Source organism: Cupressus sempervirens, chromosome 6 (assembly GCF_028749045.1).
Source record: "Cupressus sempervirens isolate cs-2001-9-10 chromosome 6, ASM2874904v1, whole genome shotgun sequence".
Classification (NCBI taxonomy): Eukaryota; Viridiplantae; Streptophyta; class Pinopsida; order Cupressales; family Cupressaceae; genus Cupressus; species Cupressus sempervirens.
In genome coordinates, this window is record NC_143123.1 from 98,954,544 (window position 1) to 98,973,251 (window position 18,708).

An 18,708-nucleotide genomic window follows, 5' to 3' on the forward strand; every position below is an offset into this window, starting at 1 on the left:
ATAACATTTTAATAAGGTGTGAGCCTCACTTTATGGAGCCAATGCCTTGTATGTGCAATGCATACATAGAAATGCGCAATAATATCCCCATTAAAACCAAGTGAGGGATTTATACCAGGTTCTATACATCTGTATATTTGTATGCATGCAACATTCATATAAGTGTTCTAAAGATATTATTTGAGACTTGAACACAGGGAAAAACACTATTTAAGAAGAATTTGTGAGACTTATGGTGTTGGAAATCTTAGCAGAATAAAACACGCACATCTCTGCTAAATTGTGATATTGCTACCAGGATTCAACAGTGTAGTTTTTAAGTCAAACTCATTGACTCAATAATCCCTACTTATCTCTGTTAAACTTGCAGCAATAATCCAAAGGAATCATACTATAATGAGTAAATTAAAACTCCCTGAGTGTAATCTGTAAAAGTTTCTTATTTATTGAAAACTCGAAATTTCTTAATGTTTTGCACCTGTAGCTTGTCCTCAATGGCAGTGGCTCCAATAGGAGTCAAATTTCTTTCAATTTCTTCAGCTAACTGTTCCAGACTTTGACTCTGTTCATCAGAACTAATAATATCCTGTTTTGCTTTGATCCAGCTCTTCTGTACATGTTAAAAATGATTACGATTAAATGAAACAGAAATAGATCTCAATGAATGAATTCACGTTTTCATCTCTATTACTTGAATTCAGCGTGCAAGAATACGCCAACAGACAACAAGACCTGCATCTAAATGCACTTGCCTCCAAATCCAAGTAGGATTCTTCATTAAGTTTTGAATATGCCAAAGCCAGCATTCTAAGGCCTGCTTCTCCATACTCCTTCAAATGCTCCAGTGTTTTGTATCTCCACTCCTCTACTTCCGAAGAAAGTCTCTCGAAAATGACATTATCAGCACCTTTGCATAAAAGTAAAATCTCACCATGTGGATCACGGACAATCACAGACATACGCTTCTTGAAACCCAATTGAGAAAAATTAAGTATATGCTATTAATTTCCGACTAAGTTGCTGGTTCGCGGTTCGGTTCCGGGTTCGGGTTCGAGAACCGGTTCGCTGGTTTGACAAAATTTTGAAAAGGGGTTTGGGTTCGTTTGGGTTCGTTAGTACAAAAACATGTAAAATTTTTTTTTTTTTTAAAATATATATATATATATATCTTTACGAAGCATGAGTTAGAATTAGAATGTAGCATGGTAGCATAAACACATTTGAACAACAAAAAACTTTAAAACAGCATAAACAATATAGTAGCAAACCACAGCGATCATTGGAACCCCTAGCGACTAGATCTCTTCCCTTTCATTTAAAAAATTCATAACTGTATCTGATTAGTTTATGCAGATCAATAGTAAGTTTTAATAAAAATTTCTTCTTTTCATAAATTTATTTACCAAACTCTTATTATGATTAACATAATCGATTGAATGTGGTTAAAAACTAATTAGATCTAGCTTGCAGAAGGTAAATCCCTTTGACCAGCTGAATATTCTTCAATCTCTTTGGGCACAATCTCCCAAGCACTGATCAACAACAGTAAACTGGAAAAAGACCATTCATGGAGGCCTCTGGATAACACAGTTTGACGTCCCAGATTCAATATTCTTTAATACAATTTTTAATATACCTAGAGGAGAAATAATCAGCCAAACAGTGATAGACAATGTGATAAGTAGCTGCCCCACCTGACCATATTCATGTGACCGTAACTATCTTTTGCAGGGCAACATTTCCCAATAAAACGTTGTTTATTGTTTAGTGTTTGAAAAATTCATATTGCTACTCAAATAGGCCCTGAAATTCCTCGAAATTGGTCATGGTGGTCGCCACATGTTGAGCATCTTCTCTTGTGGGTGTCTCAAATTTAGCAGCATTTTGATTCAAATAGAAAGTGTTTTACAGCTAGGGATTACTCAACACTAAAAAACTGTGGCATTGTAATGCCTACCAACCCAGACCCAAGATGTATCAACATAAATTAAATTAAAACATGCTGTAATGTGGAAAATTTATATGTGGTTCTCCTGGGTTCGAACCCTGGTCCAAAATTTTATATGTGGTTCTCTTGGGTTCGAACCCTAGTTCGAACCAGATCGAACCAGGCCTCCAAAAACGAACCCAGGTTGAACCCAAGTCGAACCGGACCAGAACCACGAACCAGTTCGAACCGGTATGTGGTCCGGAGGGGGGGGGAGGTACCCGTGCAACTTAGATTTCCGAGTAAATTTCACTCAAAACCTGTTACATGTATATTGTAAACAAATGAACTGTGACATGTAATTTATATCAACGAACCATGTTACCTTGTACTACTAAAATCAATTGTGTTCAGCACCTCATATTCAAACTCATGGTACCTCCTAGTTGATTGATAAAATTGAATAAACAGTGAAGATGCTGACCGTTTGTAAAGGAAAAAACCTATATCTTAGCAGCCACAACAAAAGCTGCCTCATCTGGTGATTCTCCAAGCAAGCTGTAGACAGAAAACGATAAATGAATGAATGAATGAAGATTTTAATGACATCCATGAGACTAATCAGTCTAATGGACCACGTATCAAAGCCTTAATTGATTACACATATTAAGTTGACAAAGGATGTGACATGGAATGGCTTAAGACCAATTCCATTCTTTTATGACTAACATGTTGCAAATATCTGAAAATGCATATGGGAGAACACATTAGGGCATTGGCAGGAATATGCATAGTTTTCCTTGTCTAAGATGGTTGAAAATGCATCTTGTTCTGCAAAAGACAATAAATGAATGATCAACAATGACACATTTGATATCAGGCAACTCTGTATAGTGCTGTAACCAAACTTACAATATTAGTGATGCATAAATATTTCCTAAGAAACCATTTGACATAAGGGAAAATGGAGTTAACCTAAAAATGATTTCCACAAAAATTCATATAGACAATATTTCATACAAAATATTCAATCTATATTAAAGCTCAAGTGTACTCCCAACGAATCACCTACCTGAAGTGCGCGCATATATAAACCAGCTTTCTCACACAACTGAGCTATACGATGTCAGTCATAGTGAATGAAAATTCCATTTGCCAAGATAGCATCAACAACATTAGCGAAAGTGACCAGATTAATCTCAAGAACCTGCAAGGAAAATAAAATTAGAAAAGACAAAACCACAGTAATTTCTACAATCAACAATGTGTAAATAGTTACATTTTCACTCTTTCCAGACTTTGCACATTAGTGTACTTTTAAACTAGGTTTAAAAGCTAGTTGATTCATGATCATATTAACAACTTGCCTTAGTTTGAAGATGCGCATGTTCTAGCAAATTAGGCTTCAAAACATCCAACAACAACGATGTTGCTTCACGGATCATATTACGTTGCATATAGATTTAAATTGGAAACAAAAGTATAGTAAGTTACAAAGAAGTTTCCTTATGGTCTCCACAGTCTACCAAACCTTTTAAACATTTTTGATCCGTCTTGTAAGATACTATCACTTTCCACTCTATTTACTAGTGTCATACATAACAGCAAAATACGAGTCCACTTTAGCTCAAACTCCAATAGCATTAATTTCATACTTTGTGGACATTCCAGAGAGCACCATGCCAGAATTTTCGGTTAACCTAGCGAGCCCAATGCTCCATTCCAACTAGTATACACAAAAATGAACTTAGCGGAAATCATGTCAAAGCCAACAACTATCGTGGGAAGAGATTTCAGGATTCATATTAGATAATCTTGTTGGAAAATGGGATCATATTTGAATCAAAGTTTAAGTGGTGGAGTTCTTGTATTTGTATTTAATAAAAACTAAGTTATATAGGACTAGGAATGACAAAACCAGTCTTTGTTTGAAGCCTTGAAAGCATTTTGCCTAATTTTCCATATTTGGCCTAATTGAGGGCTATTGCCCTTAAAGCCTTAATTTGACCCAAGTTTGCTAAGAGCCCTCGAAAGGGGGTAAGACCTTAGAGAAGTGGAGTCCACTTGGAGAGACAGAGGTCAGCATTGGGTAAAGGCTAGTTACCTTGCTTGGCATCTTGCAGTGGGTTGGGTGCTACTAGGCACTTAAGAAGATTTTGGTGGATTAAGGCTGTAGACTTTGCATCAATTGAGGCAAGATATGAGCACATAGTTTGGGCAGCTTACAAGTTACACTACCTCAACTTGGTGATGCAAGCAATTGGCATCCAAATAAAGTGGGTGAAAGAAATAGTGTACATTATTCAAGCACATCATTCTTTTCTTTGGAGCGTTATGATTTCAGGATATGCAAATGATGAATTGATCAGGCTTTAGACCTTTCCAAATAAAAGTGGCCGAAAAGATGACTTATTGGGATGAGAAGATGAGAGGTAGATGGATTTGGGTTTTGCGATTCTTTGGTATGTTAGTTTGAGCTTCATTTGGTTTCAAGAATACTATAATATTCTCTACTTGACAAGGCCAACTACGTGAAGGTGGAAACTCATTTGGCCTCACCCCCCTCCCCCTAACATCAATCTAAATTCCCCATTAACATCTAATTACATACTTCATTCATTTCACTCATCCATTTATGAACTATAACATTCAATCAATACAATCACATAACATTCATTAATATGATATAAAATTCATTAATACGCAATAGTAATCAAGACTTTATATTATATTATCAGAAGATTTTACAAAAGTTTTTCCCTGTTCAACTGCAGGCACCGGGGGAAAAAGAACAAGGCAAAGAAAACCCCCAGTATAGCCCAGGACCAGAGTCTTGTATACATTACAGATGCCCTTTATAAGGGTCTTAAAAAAGGCATACCTTCCTTTATACAAGGGGAGGACGACAGAAGAACCTCCAAAAACAAACACAAGGTGGGATCAAAATCCGTCTCAGCCAGATTCCCTTCCCAACATATTGGGGATTACAAATAACAACGGCTGAGAGGGTTACAAATATTAATGTTGGAGGAAATTGGAGCGACAAAATTTTGAGGAGATCTCTGGTCTAGTTAAAGAAATGGTGGGCACTAGAGGTAAATGTTGCAACCCTTGAATAACCCGCAATAAAAAAACAATATTCCATGGCAATGAAAAGAAGGGGGGTAAGGGGTTAATAGGTCTTACCCCCCTAAAACAAATATCTGACAAGTCACCTATTCTCAAAATAGGAATCCGTAAAACTATTTAGCACCTTACACTTCTAGCTTTGGTCACAAATAGAAATATACATATACAGAGGAGAGCGTATGAATGATTCAGATCTGCATATGTATACATATACAGGTATATATACTTATGGGAGATAGTTTGTATATATATATATAGATAGACATACATACATATATACATATATGGAAATATACATTTAAACATATATATCTACATAAATACAATTGTAAATATAAATATATATATATACACACACATTTATATATACATATATACATATATAAATCTCTCTCTCTATATATATATATATTATTCTAGAGGACAAACAACAATTTATGCTAAGGAGAATAATAAATTATTGTTTGTCTCTATAATATATAAATTTAATCTAGCGCTCACAGAAGAGGACAAACAAATTGGCTTCAAGCAAGGCTTAAAGCAGTGGTTGCCCGCCACGACACACATTCCAGTGGCCAAAGAAATGTAGAATATTTTGGTGCATTGGTTCACACAAAGGTAAATAGGCCTAATCAATAATAACTAAAATTGAGAACTTCATGAGAAATAATCTATTTGAAGTTAATTTTGAACAATGATAACAATGTGCATGACATTTCACTGCATCCTCCTACTCCCGACACAGATCCTACTCATGATTATGAAGCCTAATAGGCACATCGTGACTATCTTCGGCATTCTCCTATGGCTCTTGTGGTTCTAATCTTATAACATGAGGCTTCCTCTTCTTTTTTCGAGCATAAGGTTGATGCGCCCTTGTAATAAGAAATAAATGGGTTTAATTCTAAACATTTTTTTTAATGTTATAAGTATTTCATTAATCTAAAGAACATAACAAGGATTTTTCTTTACTTGATAGTGCCACATCATCTACCACATTTTGTTCAGCCCCAACCTCAACATGCTCAACACTAACATCAAGCTCGACTCCATTACCACGACGTTCTCCATACGCAAAAATTATCACATAAAGGTTACACCAATTGCAATTTAAGATGCCAAATTTTATTAATAATTACATAATTAATTTTCAATAAAAATTGAATATGTACCTCTTATCATGTGATGCACATCAGGGCCTTCGTCATGTGTAGGATATGTGCCTTCATAATCATGAGTAGGATCTGTGCTAGGAGATTTCCATATTGGGCATGCCTTGAACAAGATACCTAAAGATTTTATCAACATATATATGCTGCTTGAAGGGTATAAGGTGCACTATGTGCCTGGTTGGGATTGCCATGGGCTGCCCATTGAGCTCAAAGTTCTGCAGTCCATAGACCAAGAGGCAAAGAAAGAGCTCACACCATTGCAACTAAGAAAGAAAGCTGCTCAATTTGCCAAGAAAACTGTGTTTATATATGTTTAAACACATATATAACATGTGTGTTTATATTCAAGCAAATGCAATTGCCAGGTATAAAGCTAAATCACACAACCTTTGCCAGCATTATTGATGCCTGTGCCAAGACAAGAGCTTTGGAATAAACTATGGACATGCATTAAAGCATAAAGAATTTTTGTCAGATGTTGTAGTCACAATTGCCATGGTAGACATGTTTGAAAAATGGAAGCATAGACAAGGCATGTGAATTTTTTGACAGAATTCATGAACAAAGTGTGGTCATGGTATAACACTGCTAGTTTTTTATGTGTTGTTAAACTCCTTTACCCAACTCTTAGTTTGTTTTTGGGTGCTTAAAATGGATAGTATAGATATAAGAATGGCAGAGATTAAACCCTGGAAACCATGAAACATATTGGGTGAGCCGAGGATGGTGTCTTGGAGGACACACAATAAAACAATTTAATTGCCTAATGTTATCACCTTGTTATCAAATTTGATCAATATAAAAAAAGTCTATCGAGACTCAACAAACTTTATCTTAATTACTTGACGTCGATGATTGAGAATTTCAAATCAGTCATAAATGAAACAAAATTGTTTCTCTGATGTTCAAATCATAATCCAAAAATCAATTTGATGTTTTTCAAGTAAACATTTAACATCAAGCATCTATGACCTCCTCACTTCTATCAATCATTGGTATTGATTTTTTTCTATGTCACATTCTAGAACACTCATGAAATTCATCTCTGAAGCTAATTATAGGCTATCATAACTTTGAAATACAAAGATTTTTTTTTGCACAGAAGCATATTGGGACATTTACAACATGATAACTGCTTAAATAGATATATCATATTAATTTAACGCCACAAATTAAATCCAATATGATTACAGGTATCAATACAAGAAATAAAAAGTTGAACTTACTCCTTAATCCTATGTATCCTCAAAAATCTATAGACAATAAGATTAATGTAAGAGAGATACAAAGATACCATTCCTACCCTACACAGTTCAGTGATCTGACAAACACCCCTTTAAATTCCCACTAATTAGTGGTTCCCAGTCCCACATCAGGTTGCTTATGAAAATCAAATGTTCAACAGCGACTTATAGTCTCTCTAAATATACATCTACCTAGGTGGAGAATAGGCCACCAAAGATGCTTAAACTTGAGTCTCAAGTTTCTGCTCCAGTTTTTTCGGCTTTGAAGTACTGCCAATTTTGAGTGCTATAAAGCACATCCCATGTCAAATCTATTTCCAATGCTGAAACACTAGTCAACTAGTTCTCATCTAGATCACCCCACATAAAATCAAGGGAAGCAGGCCAAGTATGGACTTGAAGATATTGAGGCTCACTATTCACAACCTCCTCACATCTAGATTCTACATGACCAGACAACATTGGATTGGCTTCATATGTAGAGACACTTCTAGAATTGTCGAAGCAAAAAATTGGAATTCTTACCAAAAGTCTATTGAGAAATAAAACCCAATCCATATAATAGGAGGAATTCGAAACAACCGAGGACTTTAGGACCAAAAGAGCAAAACATATTTAAAAAAACCAAAAATCTCAATTGATCCTCACTTTCAAATAACTTTCTATAGAATAAAACCCAAGGATTCCAAAATAACATCCAAAGATTATACTCTTTGCAAGATTCAAACTCTGAACATCGCAAAAACTATCAAACTGTCTTGGAAACATATGAATCTTCCGAGATGGCAATTTTTTTGTGGGGTGGCACATTCCAGTTCAACACTCTACCTATACATAGATGAACATTGGCCAATTATAATTATATGTAACCAAAACTAAATATGTTACACATTCACAAAGACAGCAAGATAATGGTGCTTATATTTGCCATGAACATGAATTGTAGGTATAGGTATACAGAGGAGAGCATATGAATGATTTAGATCTGCATATGTATACATATATAGGTATATATAAATATGGGAGATAGTTTATATATATATATATATATATATATATATATATATATATATATATATATATATATATATATATATATATATATATATATATATATATATATTTAGACATACATACATATATACATATATGGAAACATACATTTAAACATATATATCTACATAAATACAATTGTATCTCTCTCTCTCTCTCTCTCTCTCTCTCTCTCTCTCTCTCTCTCTATATATATATATATATATATATATATATATATATTAGAGATTAACTTGCACCAGTGATTAACTTGCACCACAGATTGACAGTCTTCATCTTTGTTGCAGGCTATGGATTGGGAAATTCTTCATTTGGAGAGAAGGTTCCGTCATGGCAGTAGCGCATAAAATATCTCAAGGTAAAACTGATATAAGCTGCTTGAGCTCAAAGTTCTGCAGTCCATAGACCAAGAGGCAAGGAAAGAGCTCACACCATTGAAACTAAGAAAGAAAGCTGCTCAATTTGCCAAGAAAACTGTTGATGCTCAAAGGAAATCATTTAGGAGATACGGAATATGGGGAGAGTGGGACAATCCCTATTTGACACTTGCTTCAGAGTATCAAGTTGCACAGATTGAAGTATTTGGGCAAATGTTTTTTTAGGGAAAATTTCGACCAACATGGTAAATTGTGATGGCACTCAAAGCACCAAGGAGGTCTATCACACCCATGAGAAGAAGACCTTGCAAAAGAAATTAAGGGTCTTGCCATCCATCAGAAAATCTTGATCATGAAACCAAATGGAGAAGATGCCGAGGGAGAAACACAAGCTTCACACAAAAGCACGTGACAAAACAAGATCCAAGACACACACAACCTAGAGCTCCCAAATGTTGCAACATATATTAAATGGAAAGCATCTACAAAAGCAGCCCTCAAGAAAAAAACCATGCAGTTGGAAAAATATGCTCAGGATTGAAGTAGAGATTTTGAGTAGCATAACAGCTATAAGGAATTCAGTCTTAACATGAAATTTAGTAAATTATCCAGGAGAATGAGAGAAACTTGCAAATTAACTCTAATTTATAATAGTAGGCTAAGCATCTAAAGAGAGACTTGCAATTTAATTTAAGTTACGGTATTTAGCATTCCAATTGATAGATTGGACTTGTGAAGATATACTAGTAATATGATTCAAGGTATCTAATGTTTCAAAGATTTTTTATAAAACTTGACTGAACACTTTGATTTAAGCTTTAAGCTTGACTCATCATCTCTAGTGGGCATCTGTTCAATGGGATTCCAAGTGGTGGAGTAGTTGCAGATGAAGATCCAGATCTGCAAGCAATTGTCTTGCAGTCAGTGGCTTGGGTATCAATCCCAATGACTACAATCAACATTCTCACATTCATCAATCTCTCATCATTTTGATGCATCCTGCAGTCAAATATAGAGATCAAAACTATTCCCAGTAATATAACAATAGAAATTCAATATCTATACTTAAAGACATAAACATAGAATACTTATCTCTTTTGAGTTTATGCAATGATTGCCATATATAGACTAATAAAATTGTTATCATATACAGAGCTTCCAACACAAACATGCATAGAACTCCTAATATTCAAGCAAGTATCTCTCACTGCTCACCAACACTAGCAACTCTCAGGCAAGTGGCTCTGTCAACCACATCTTGTTGCCATTCCAAAATAGCAATGCCAGAAATAATGAGTGCTTTTTCCAACTACAAGCTCCTTTCACACACAAAAAACAATATATGTGTTTTTACTAGTACATTTGACCTCATTTTTTGACCATCTATTAAAATGTTTTAGATTGGTCGGAATATGTAAGGAAAAATATCTTTTTTTTAAAAAAATCCATGCCCGTGTGGGTCAAAATTTGCTAGATTTTTTATGCTGTTGCAGTCAATTCCATGGACAATTCCTGGAAACACTGTTGTTGCAGTCAATGGCCAACTTCTTTATGCAGTGGTCTAGGTAAAATGAAAAAAGGTTTTCTATTTCATTGTTTGGTTTTCACGGAGCGTGCGAGGGAGCTGAAGCATGCGATTATGTTGTTGTTGGATTTTAGCATCTGTCAGTAATTATCCGACTCACATATACATACTTGTGTACATATATGTATATGCATACATATATACACACAGATATGTATACAGATCAGTTGAGTATATTTGATACCTCTGATTATAGTAGGCTTGTTAAAGACACTTGCTATATTACCGATCTGCATATGTATACATATATAGGTATATATACTTATGGGAGATAGTTTGTATATATATATATATATATATATATATATATATATATATGGAAATATACATTTAAACATATATATCTACATAAATACAATTGTATAGATAGAGAGAGAGAGAGAGAGAGAGAGAGAGAGAGAGAGAGAGAGAGAGAGAGATACATTTATACATATATGCATATATAAATCTCTACACACACACATATATAACTGATTGGGTTTCTAATCTCGACTTGGTCAACATTGTTGATTTAAGGTTGCTTCTTCTGGCCTTGCACTTTCTTCTTTGTGGGTTTTTCTTAAACACAGCTTTACCTCCATCCCCAGTTTCAAGCGATTTGGCAATGCATCTATTTGCTACAAAAAACAATACCCATTTCTTGTTTTAGTTTCTGATAGGTCTTGCTCAACTCTTTCATTTGGAGAGAAGGTTTCTATCATGGCAGCAGCGCATAAAACATCTCAAGGTATATATATATATATATATATATATATATATATATATATATATATATATATATATATATATATATATGCATTCATACATGCATACATACATACATATGTAGATATGTACATATAAGTATATATGTTTAAACACATATATAACATGTGTGTTTATATTCAAGAAAATGCAATTGGCAGGTATAAAGCTAAATCACACAACCTTTGCCAGCATTATTGCTGCCTGTGCCAAAACAAGAGCTTTGGATGGTGCGGATGCTATTGACATGCCCATGATACTTAGTTTGGATTTTGTAATTATGCAGATTGTATTTGTTGAAAACAATCTAGTTTGTCATTTCCAGGATACTTCTCTTGTTGAACCTTTAATTGTTCTTGATGTGCTCACCTTGGAGAATTTTTGAAATCTTTGAGTTGTAATTTGGGGACTCTAATGGCAGAAATACTTCTCAAGAGTTTCCGAAATACATACCAAACCTAAGACATTGGCAATAAACAAACCCTCGTCAATTTTGCAAAGTGCTTCTTAGAGTTCAATTAAAGTGCTTCTCTCATCCATACAGAAAGTTCACCCCATAAAGCCCAACACAACTTACTGAACCAATAAATCCTAAGTCAGTACCATCTTTCCCTAAACAAGAAGGCTTAAAGTGTGTCTAGCAATGAACCTATAGAAATCTCATAGCAATCCACCCCTGTCTACATTTTTTTGATAATAACAAACTAGATGTCAATGGAAGCTTTGATACCACTGGCATTTTTCAAAATACCATTAAAAATTTAAGGAGCCCAACCCAGAATAGAATAATTGTACCCCAAATGCTCCGCTTGTGTAATCTCAGGGCAGGAAGCAAAGGATTTATCATTTTACATATAAAATTTTAGTGCTTTGGAGATATGTAAATGCTACGACAAGTTTAAAGATTGCCCATAATGCCTAATAACAGACCCCTTGTCTCTGGATGAAAAGATGATTCTGGATAGAGGCAATTTTGAAACACCAAGCATTACATGATTATACAGATGTATAGAGATTTAAATTCTCTAGTCTATCGTGTTACCCTTATCAATATAGTTTACATGAGCATTTTCAGAGATTTGAATATATCTAGATTTCACAATTTTTTTAGAGCTTCAAAAACCCATAGTTTCAAAATGAGAGAAGAGTTTTGGTTGCGAGCAGTATTGAACATCATATTCTATGTAATGCATTCTAGCATTAAATAGCTTCACACGTAACTAAATTCAAAGATTAGATTTGTAGTTTTAATTACCTCTTCCAACTAGGTCGGGAAAGGAAGCTAGTGATTGTTGACACTGACGGATTGGGTTCACTAAATGGATTTTCATTTTGCATTGATGAGCAAGCATATTGAATCAGCTCCCTAATTTTTGTTTGTATGGTGAACACTTTATGTTATATGTTGGCAGATTCATTCTTTGATTGTACTCCCGAACCAAGAGAATAAAATTATGGTATACAAAATGAACTTACAACAAACTTCGACCCCTTATGTTGCACCATATGAATGAACCGACAACAAAATGAATGATTTGATAAGCACCATATGCTGCACCCCTTGTTATACTATTCTCTCTGCTCAGATAGTAGATTTGATAAGTGATCACCATCGCTGTGATTCTCATTGCATCGCTGGGGACGTCATTGACCTGCTCCTGCAGCTCCCGCGCTCTAGATGGAATGCTTGTGCAGCTCCCACGCGCGCTCCGTGAAACATAACAATAAACCCTAATTTGCTCCTTTTTTATTTTAACATGTTAAGCTCGCGTTGGTCGAAATTTCGACCAACACGGGCATGGATTTAAAAAAAGATATTTTTTCTTCCATGTTCCGACCAATCTAAAACATTTTAATAGATGGTCGAAAATTTTGGTCTAGAAATGGGGTTAAATGTACTAGTGTAAAATTGATACCAATATATGGAACGGGTTTACACATACATATATGTATGTATACATATACATATACATTCATATATGCATAGGTTTGATTTCCTCCACATACTGATATCACAAGCTATTTGATACTTTATGATCATGCCTAGTTCTTCACTACATTTGTTGTTGTTGTGTTCTTGCTCTATTATCATATGATAACAAATGCATAATGATAGATTACATTAAGTTGATGTCCTGGAGTGTGTCAGAGGTCATGATACTTGTCATAATGGAGACTGTATTAAATTGATGTCACTAAGATCATGTTGTTATCTGATATACTCTTGTTGTCCCACATCGTGCTGAAGATCAGATAACTTATATCCTTCTTGGAAATATAATAATATATATGTTGATAGGCATCTTGGTGTTGATGCTAGTGCTCATATCTCAAGGATGTGAAATTGGCAAAGATTGTTCACAATTAGATCACCATTTCGTGAGATGGTTGTGTTGTTTAAATCCTCCCTCACTAAGAGGGAGTGTTGATGAAATAGCGTTAGTTGAATTACATCTGATTTGATGGATATATACATTATATCCCTAAATATGCCATTCTAGGAACATCATATTAAGAGGATATCTCGCCATATGCTTGAGAGCATAGTGTGTTCTATAAATCCTCCCTAGCTAAGAGGGAGTGTTAAGGTTGTAGCTTCAGTCGGATTGATTTGATTTGAGATATATTATTGTTATTGGTGAATCATCATTTCTTATATATACTTATTCATGTTATATATATATTGTTATACATATTATTATTTTTGTTAATATATTATTATTAATTAAATGATGATTGTCATTAAACCATAGAAACATGTCTCTTCACAAGATATGTCTCCTCTCATATTTGTATGAGATTGAAATCTGCATTTGGAACACATCAATATGACAGCAATGTTATTACACTTGCAGAGGCGATCCCAGTTACTCAACACTTCTATCATATGCTACCATTATAATTTTCTTTTTCTACTTTTAGTTCCAGGATTTGTTTTAAAACACTTAAAAGCTAAAATTCAGGTAGTGCACTTCTTAAATTTTTTGAGGCTGCTTACTTGCAAATTAGGTTGATTTTTGTTTATATTCTGCGATACTGCCTTCTACTCAAAATACATCATGATCTGATCCTAAATTGCTTGAACCATAATTTTTAGCTTTTCTGAGTTATAACCTGTGCAAGATGGCAGTTAAAATATAACCAAACTCTAGGCTGTTTGTGGAAGCTGATCTAATTCTGTATGATAGCAAGATAGAACTAATTAATGGTCCTGTGAATAAATTTTCTCCCTTATTTCTAGCATGATACTGTCAGCAGTAATTAACTAGATAATGACAATTCAGTAGTAGTTCATATACAATTAACATCATAAAGTGTATTTATTAGGATCGATCAAAAGAAGCCAGCTACAGAACTTTACTGCACTTTTCCGGTGTCTTGTACTTCAGCCATTATGTTCTTCTCTGCTTGATTGAATATTGTTTAGAATAAAAGAAACTGATTAGACATTAGTATAGAATATATTGAATTTTTTTCCTGCACAAAGAAGATTGATATCATTTTCTTGAGTTTTTTGTTCAAAAAGAATATTTGTAAAAGGGCTGGATCCTAAATGTGTATCAGTAGCAGGTTAACCTCCTACATTTACAATTGCACTTGTCACTATATAAACATCTTGGAAGAGATCATGACAAAATGAGCTTCTAATCTTTGGTAAAGAGTTTCTCGGTAGAATCAGTCACTTAAAAAAGCAGAACATTTTCTTTTATATACTATCAGATCCTGCCCTCAATGGTCTTTTGTTGTAGGTCCTGTCTTGACAATGGACATGTTTTACTTCCCCATTATTACGTTTATGACTATCTATGATTAGGTTTTTGTTGCTAGTTCTTTTTTCATTATAGCAAACAGAATCTAGATGCTAATCCCCGTGCCTAATCCTTGGAAGCAGCCCAAGAAATCATTCAAAATGTTCTCCTCGGTCTTGTTGGCATGCTGTAGACAAGCTTATTTTCCTATGTGAAATCTGTAAGGTCAACCTGTACAACAAAGCTAGCTTTTGTAGTTTCATAGGCATCATCACTCAATCCTTTTTGTATGCAGCGTCTTCCATATTTCATTATTATTTCTTTCCTTTTGGAATCTGAAATCTATGTATATGTCCTCGAAAATTAATATTGTGCTCATTCCAATCAAAGGAGTTTTCTATCCTATTAATTTTTCCTCTACAAAGTAGGAGAACACTGAAATTTCAACTCAGTGGCCATGCAACTCTATCCATTTCTTGATTATTGTATTTTTCTTGATAGTTTTCTTCTGTTTCAATTTACAACAATTATGGCTATCCAATATCATACATTTTTTCAGTTGCTTTATTCAGAGAAATTAGTAAGAGTAAAGATTTTTTTAATTGTACCTTTTATCCTATCTCAAACCATATTATTGAACTGTGGGGACAGCAACCCGTACTACAACCTTGATGAGGATGTAGCATGATGAGAAGTCCTACTTATGCTCAAGATTTAAAATGTAGTTCTCTTGGGGTTTGTTTGACTTTTTGTACAGGCCATAGGTAATTGACATCTTTTCCCACCTAAACAAAATCTCATTTTGTGTGATTAGTCTCGTTCTTCTCCTAGTTGGAACTATTACCCAATTTCAATTGTTCTTTCCATGGTTACTGGAGATCCGTCTCTCACCCCCCTGAGACATGTCTCAGAGATGGAGATGCATCTCTAGTACTATAGACTCTCCAGAAACTTCCCAATGCATAGGGTTCTTTTGGCTGCCATCTCCTGCTGTCTTCCAAGTATCCGACCAGAAATTGATGTCTCCTGCCAGAAAACTTGCAACAAAATTTTTTAAAAGGCAAAACAGAAAGACAAATGAATAAAATAAGCCTGGATAAGTTTCGTGCTTATATTTTGGATGATACAAAAATCTATGCGTAGTTATAGTGACCAGATTGACAGACAGTGTAGGCTTTTTGAGAAGGATGTAAACAGTTGTATGTCTGATTTCCGGTCATTGTAATGGTCTTAAGAGAGATTGCCTTTACTAATCACTGTTCTTGAATGACTGATTTACTATTCTTGTTTTCAAAGTTCTGTCATTGTATTTCCTGGAAATTATTAAATTAATTATTATATTGAAAAAAACAAAATGTTGTCTCCAAGTACCCATCTACTATTCAAAATTAGCCGTACTGGTATCAGTACAAGTCTCCAACATCTCCAAGTAACCCCATCTCCTGGTCGCCATGGTTTTTGTGTGAAGAACTTGCTCTATTAGACTCAGAACTCCACTAAACTGTCAAATCCTGTATATATTCAATTTTTGCTAGATATATAGTCTCCATAAGCAAGTTTGTGCAATACGAATACACCATCTCCCTTGTTGAGAAGGCCTTATGTGAAGTGCCAAGATATCCTATAGCTTATTTTTTTCCATCTTGGAATGGAAATATACTCACAATAAACTCAAATCTTAATTGTTGATCTTCCATATTTCTTGCATCTCCCCCCTCTTTCTCCCTCCTTGGCCATACCTGTCTGGGTCTGAGATGGCCTGAGGCTCATCTAAATCCACTATAGGCAGCTTGCGTTCCATGTGGAAGGACTCACAGAGAACTAGGGTGGATCTGGTTGTAACCCAAGTGGAACCGAGTGTGCTAAAAAAGACAATTAAAAAAATATCGTTTGAACTTGGTTAGAATCAAGGGCCGATGAGGAATAACAATCCAACTCTTGACTGTGCTAGCTTAGGTGTTATTGTTGCACAATTTGTCAAAACCTTCTTAGATGAGGCAGCTTCTGCATTTGACATGGCAAATGGAAGTGGCATTGTAACTCATTGTGGTTGAAATGAATTTAACAAAATGTTGGCTTTGATGCTTTTGAGGAGGAGCAACATGAAGATTATTGAATATTGATTGTAATTTTCATTGTGTATTTAACATTTGACAAATCATTGAATTATGCATTTGTCTTTTTTTTTAACAAATCATGACCTATTTAAATATTAATGTGTGTAAAGAAAATAAGTAAAGAATTAAAATTCAACAAGTCCTTGGATTCCTTTTATTGCAGTGTGTCATATTGATGAATCATCTGCATGTAGATGCTTGTCAAAATGTGAACTTATTTGCAAAATATTGAGCCCTTTAGCATCATGTACAGGACTGTTCTTTGACAGCTCAAGGGGTTGCTTCATTAACATCACCTCAGGTCCTCCTGCGCCATATGCAGGGGCATTTAATACAATGTATTGCTTCTGGAGGTCAACCTCCAAACTTCAAATTCTTTTTCTTTGCACAGAAATCTGAGGCACCTTCTGGAGCAGGTTTCTTTCTTGTTGAATGCCTTGTAAATACCTCATCTTCAAAGGCCCATGTAAAAGTAAAAGCAGATGAAGCTAGCTTGTCACAAGACTTTGCGGCATTGTTCCAATCGGCATTGCTAAAGTTCGGTGGTTCATAGTTTTTTGGCTGGATTTGATGTAGCATTTTTCATGGAAACTGTTCTTCTATTGAGTCTGTGAACTATATTAAAAATCGGCTTGGACGAGAAATATTTCAATAGATCTGCACCTACAGAAGTCTTCGTTTATGAGAAAATGATGCATTTGGTCATAGTCAACAAGCACAACAGTTAGTTTTTAAGTTACTGTAAAATTTCCTTTTATTGGTTTTGTTTGTGGAGTAATTTAAATATTGTTCTCCTTTTATTTCTTTTTGTTTTTGTGTAGTAAAGAAGCAAAAATATTTTATTATGTCTAACCTGGGATTTTTTTGTAGTTTTTATATACACATATGGTGGACTATATTTCTTTCCACAGTTTTTATCTGAAGGTTCTTTTTCGCAGCATGGATATCTGGCAGTAGTTCAATATCCAACAATTAAGGTGAATTAGATGTGGTCAAATTTTATTTGCATCGTTTTATAATGATAATTTGGTCAATTATGCTTTTTGAATGTCGAGATGTCTCTTATTGTTTAGTTCTTATTCAAAAGGAGAAATTGAATAACTTGTTGGGGGTTTAGGATTATGACTTAGCAGGAGTTGAGCAAATTCAGTCAATACTTTCATGATAGTAAATAATTCAGGCTTATTAATTTTTACAGAAGTTATGGATATTAATAAAAAATATGGGTCATTTTGACTTACCCAAAATGCTGTGCTGCTTTGAATTGAAGGAAAATATACGTATACTACATAAAAGAAGTCCATTTTGTATCAAAATATCCAAAGCCTTCAAACAATACCCTTGATGTCAGAAAACAATACAACTATCTCTATGCTTTAGGGAAATAAACTGCTCAATTCTGACACGGAGTCCATATTGAAATGCTTAAATAATATACTTTGTATTTCTTCATTATGATTAAAAATGACTTCATTCCTCCTCAAGTTATAATATCTAATCCAGTCCAAAGAAACATGATTGAGTGGTAGAGGATGGAACACTAACATGATGAAGATCAGGATTTGATTCTATGAAGTCAGGAAAGCTCTTGTCCATAATTCCTTTATTGAC

At 34.5% G+C, this 18,708-nt stretch overlaps 1 protein-coding gene across 1 annotated transcript in view; it reads left to right on the plus strand.

The window, feature by feature from the left end:
- Nucleotides 1-17,949, plus strand: part of LOC149551417 (adaptin family protein) — a 123,665-nt gene extending 105,716 nt beyond the window's left edge. The window contains exon 12 of the mRNA XM_089786926.1: nt 17,351-17,949. Coding sequence (XP_089643052.1) covers nt 17,351-17,650 — 300 coding nt within the window. The 3' untranslated portion in view covers nt 17,651-17,949. The remainder of the gene's footprint in view (nt 1-17,350) is intronic.
- The last annotated feature ends 759 nt before the right edge of the window (nt 17,950-18,708 follow it).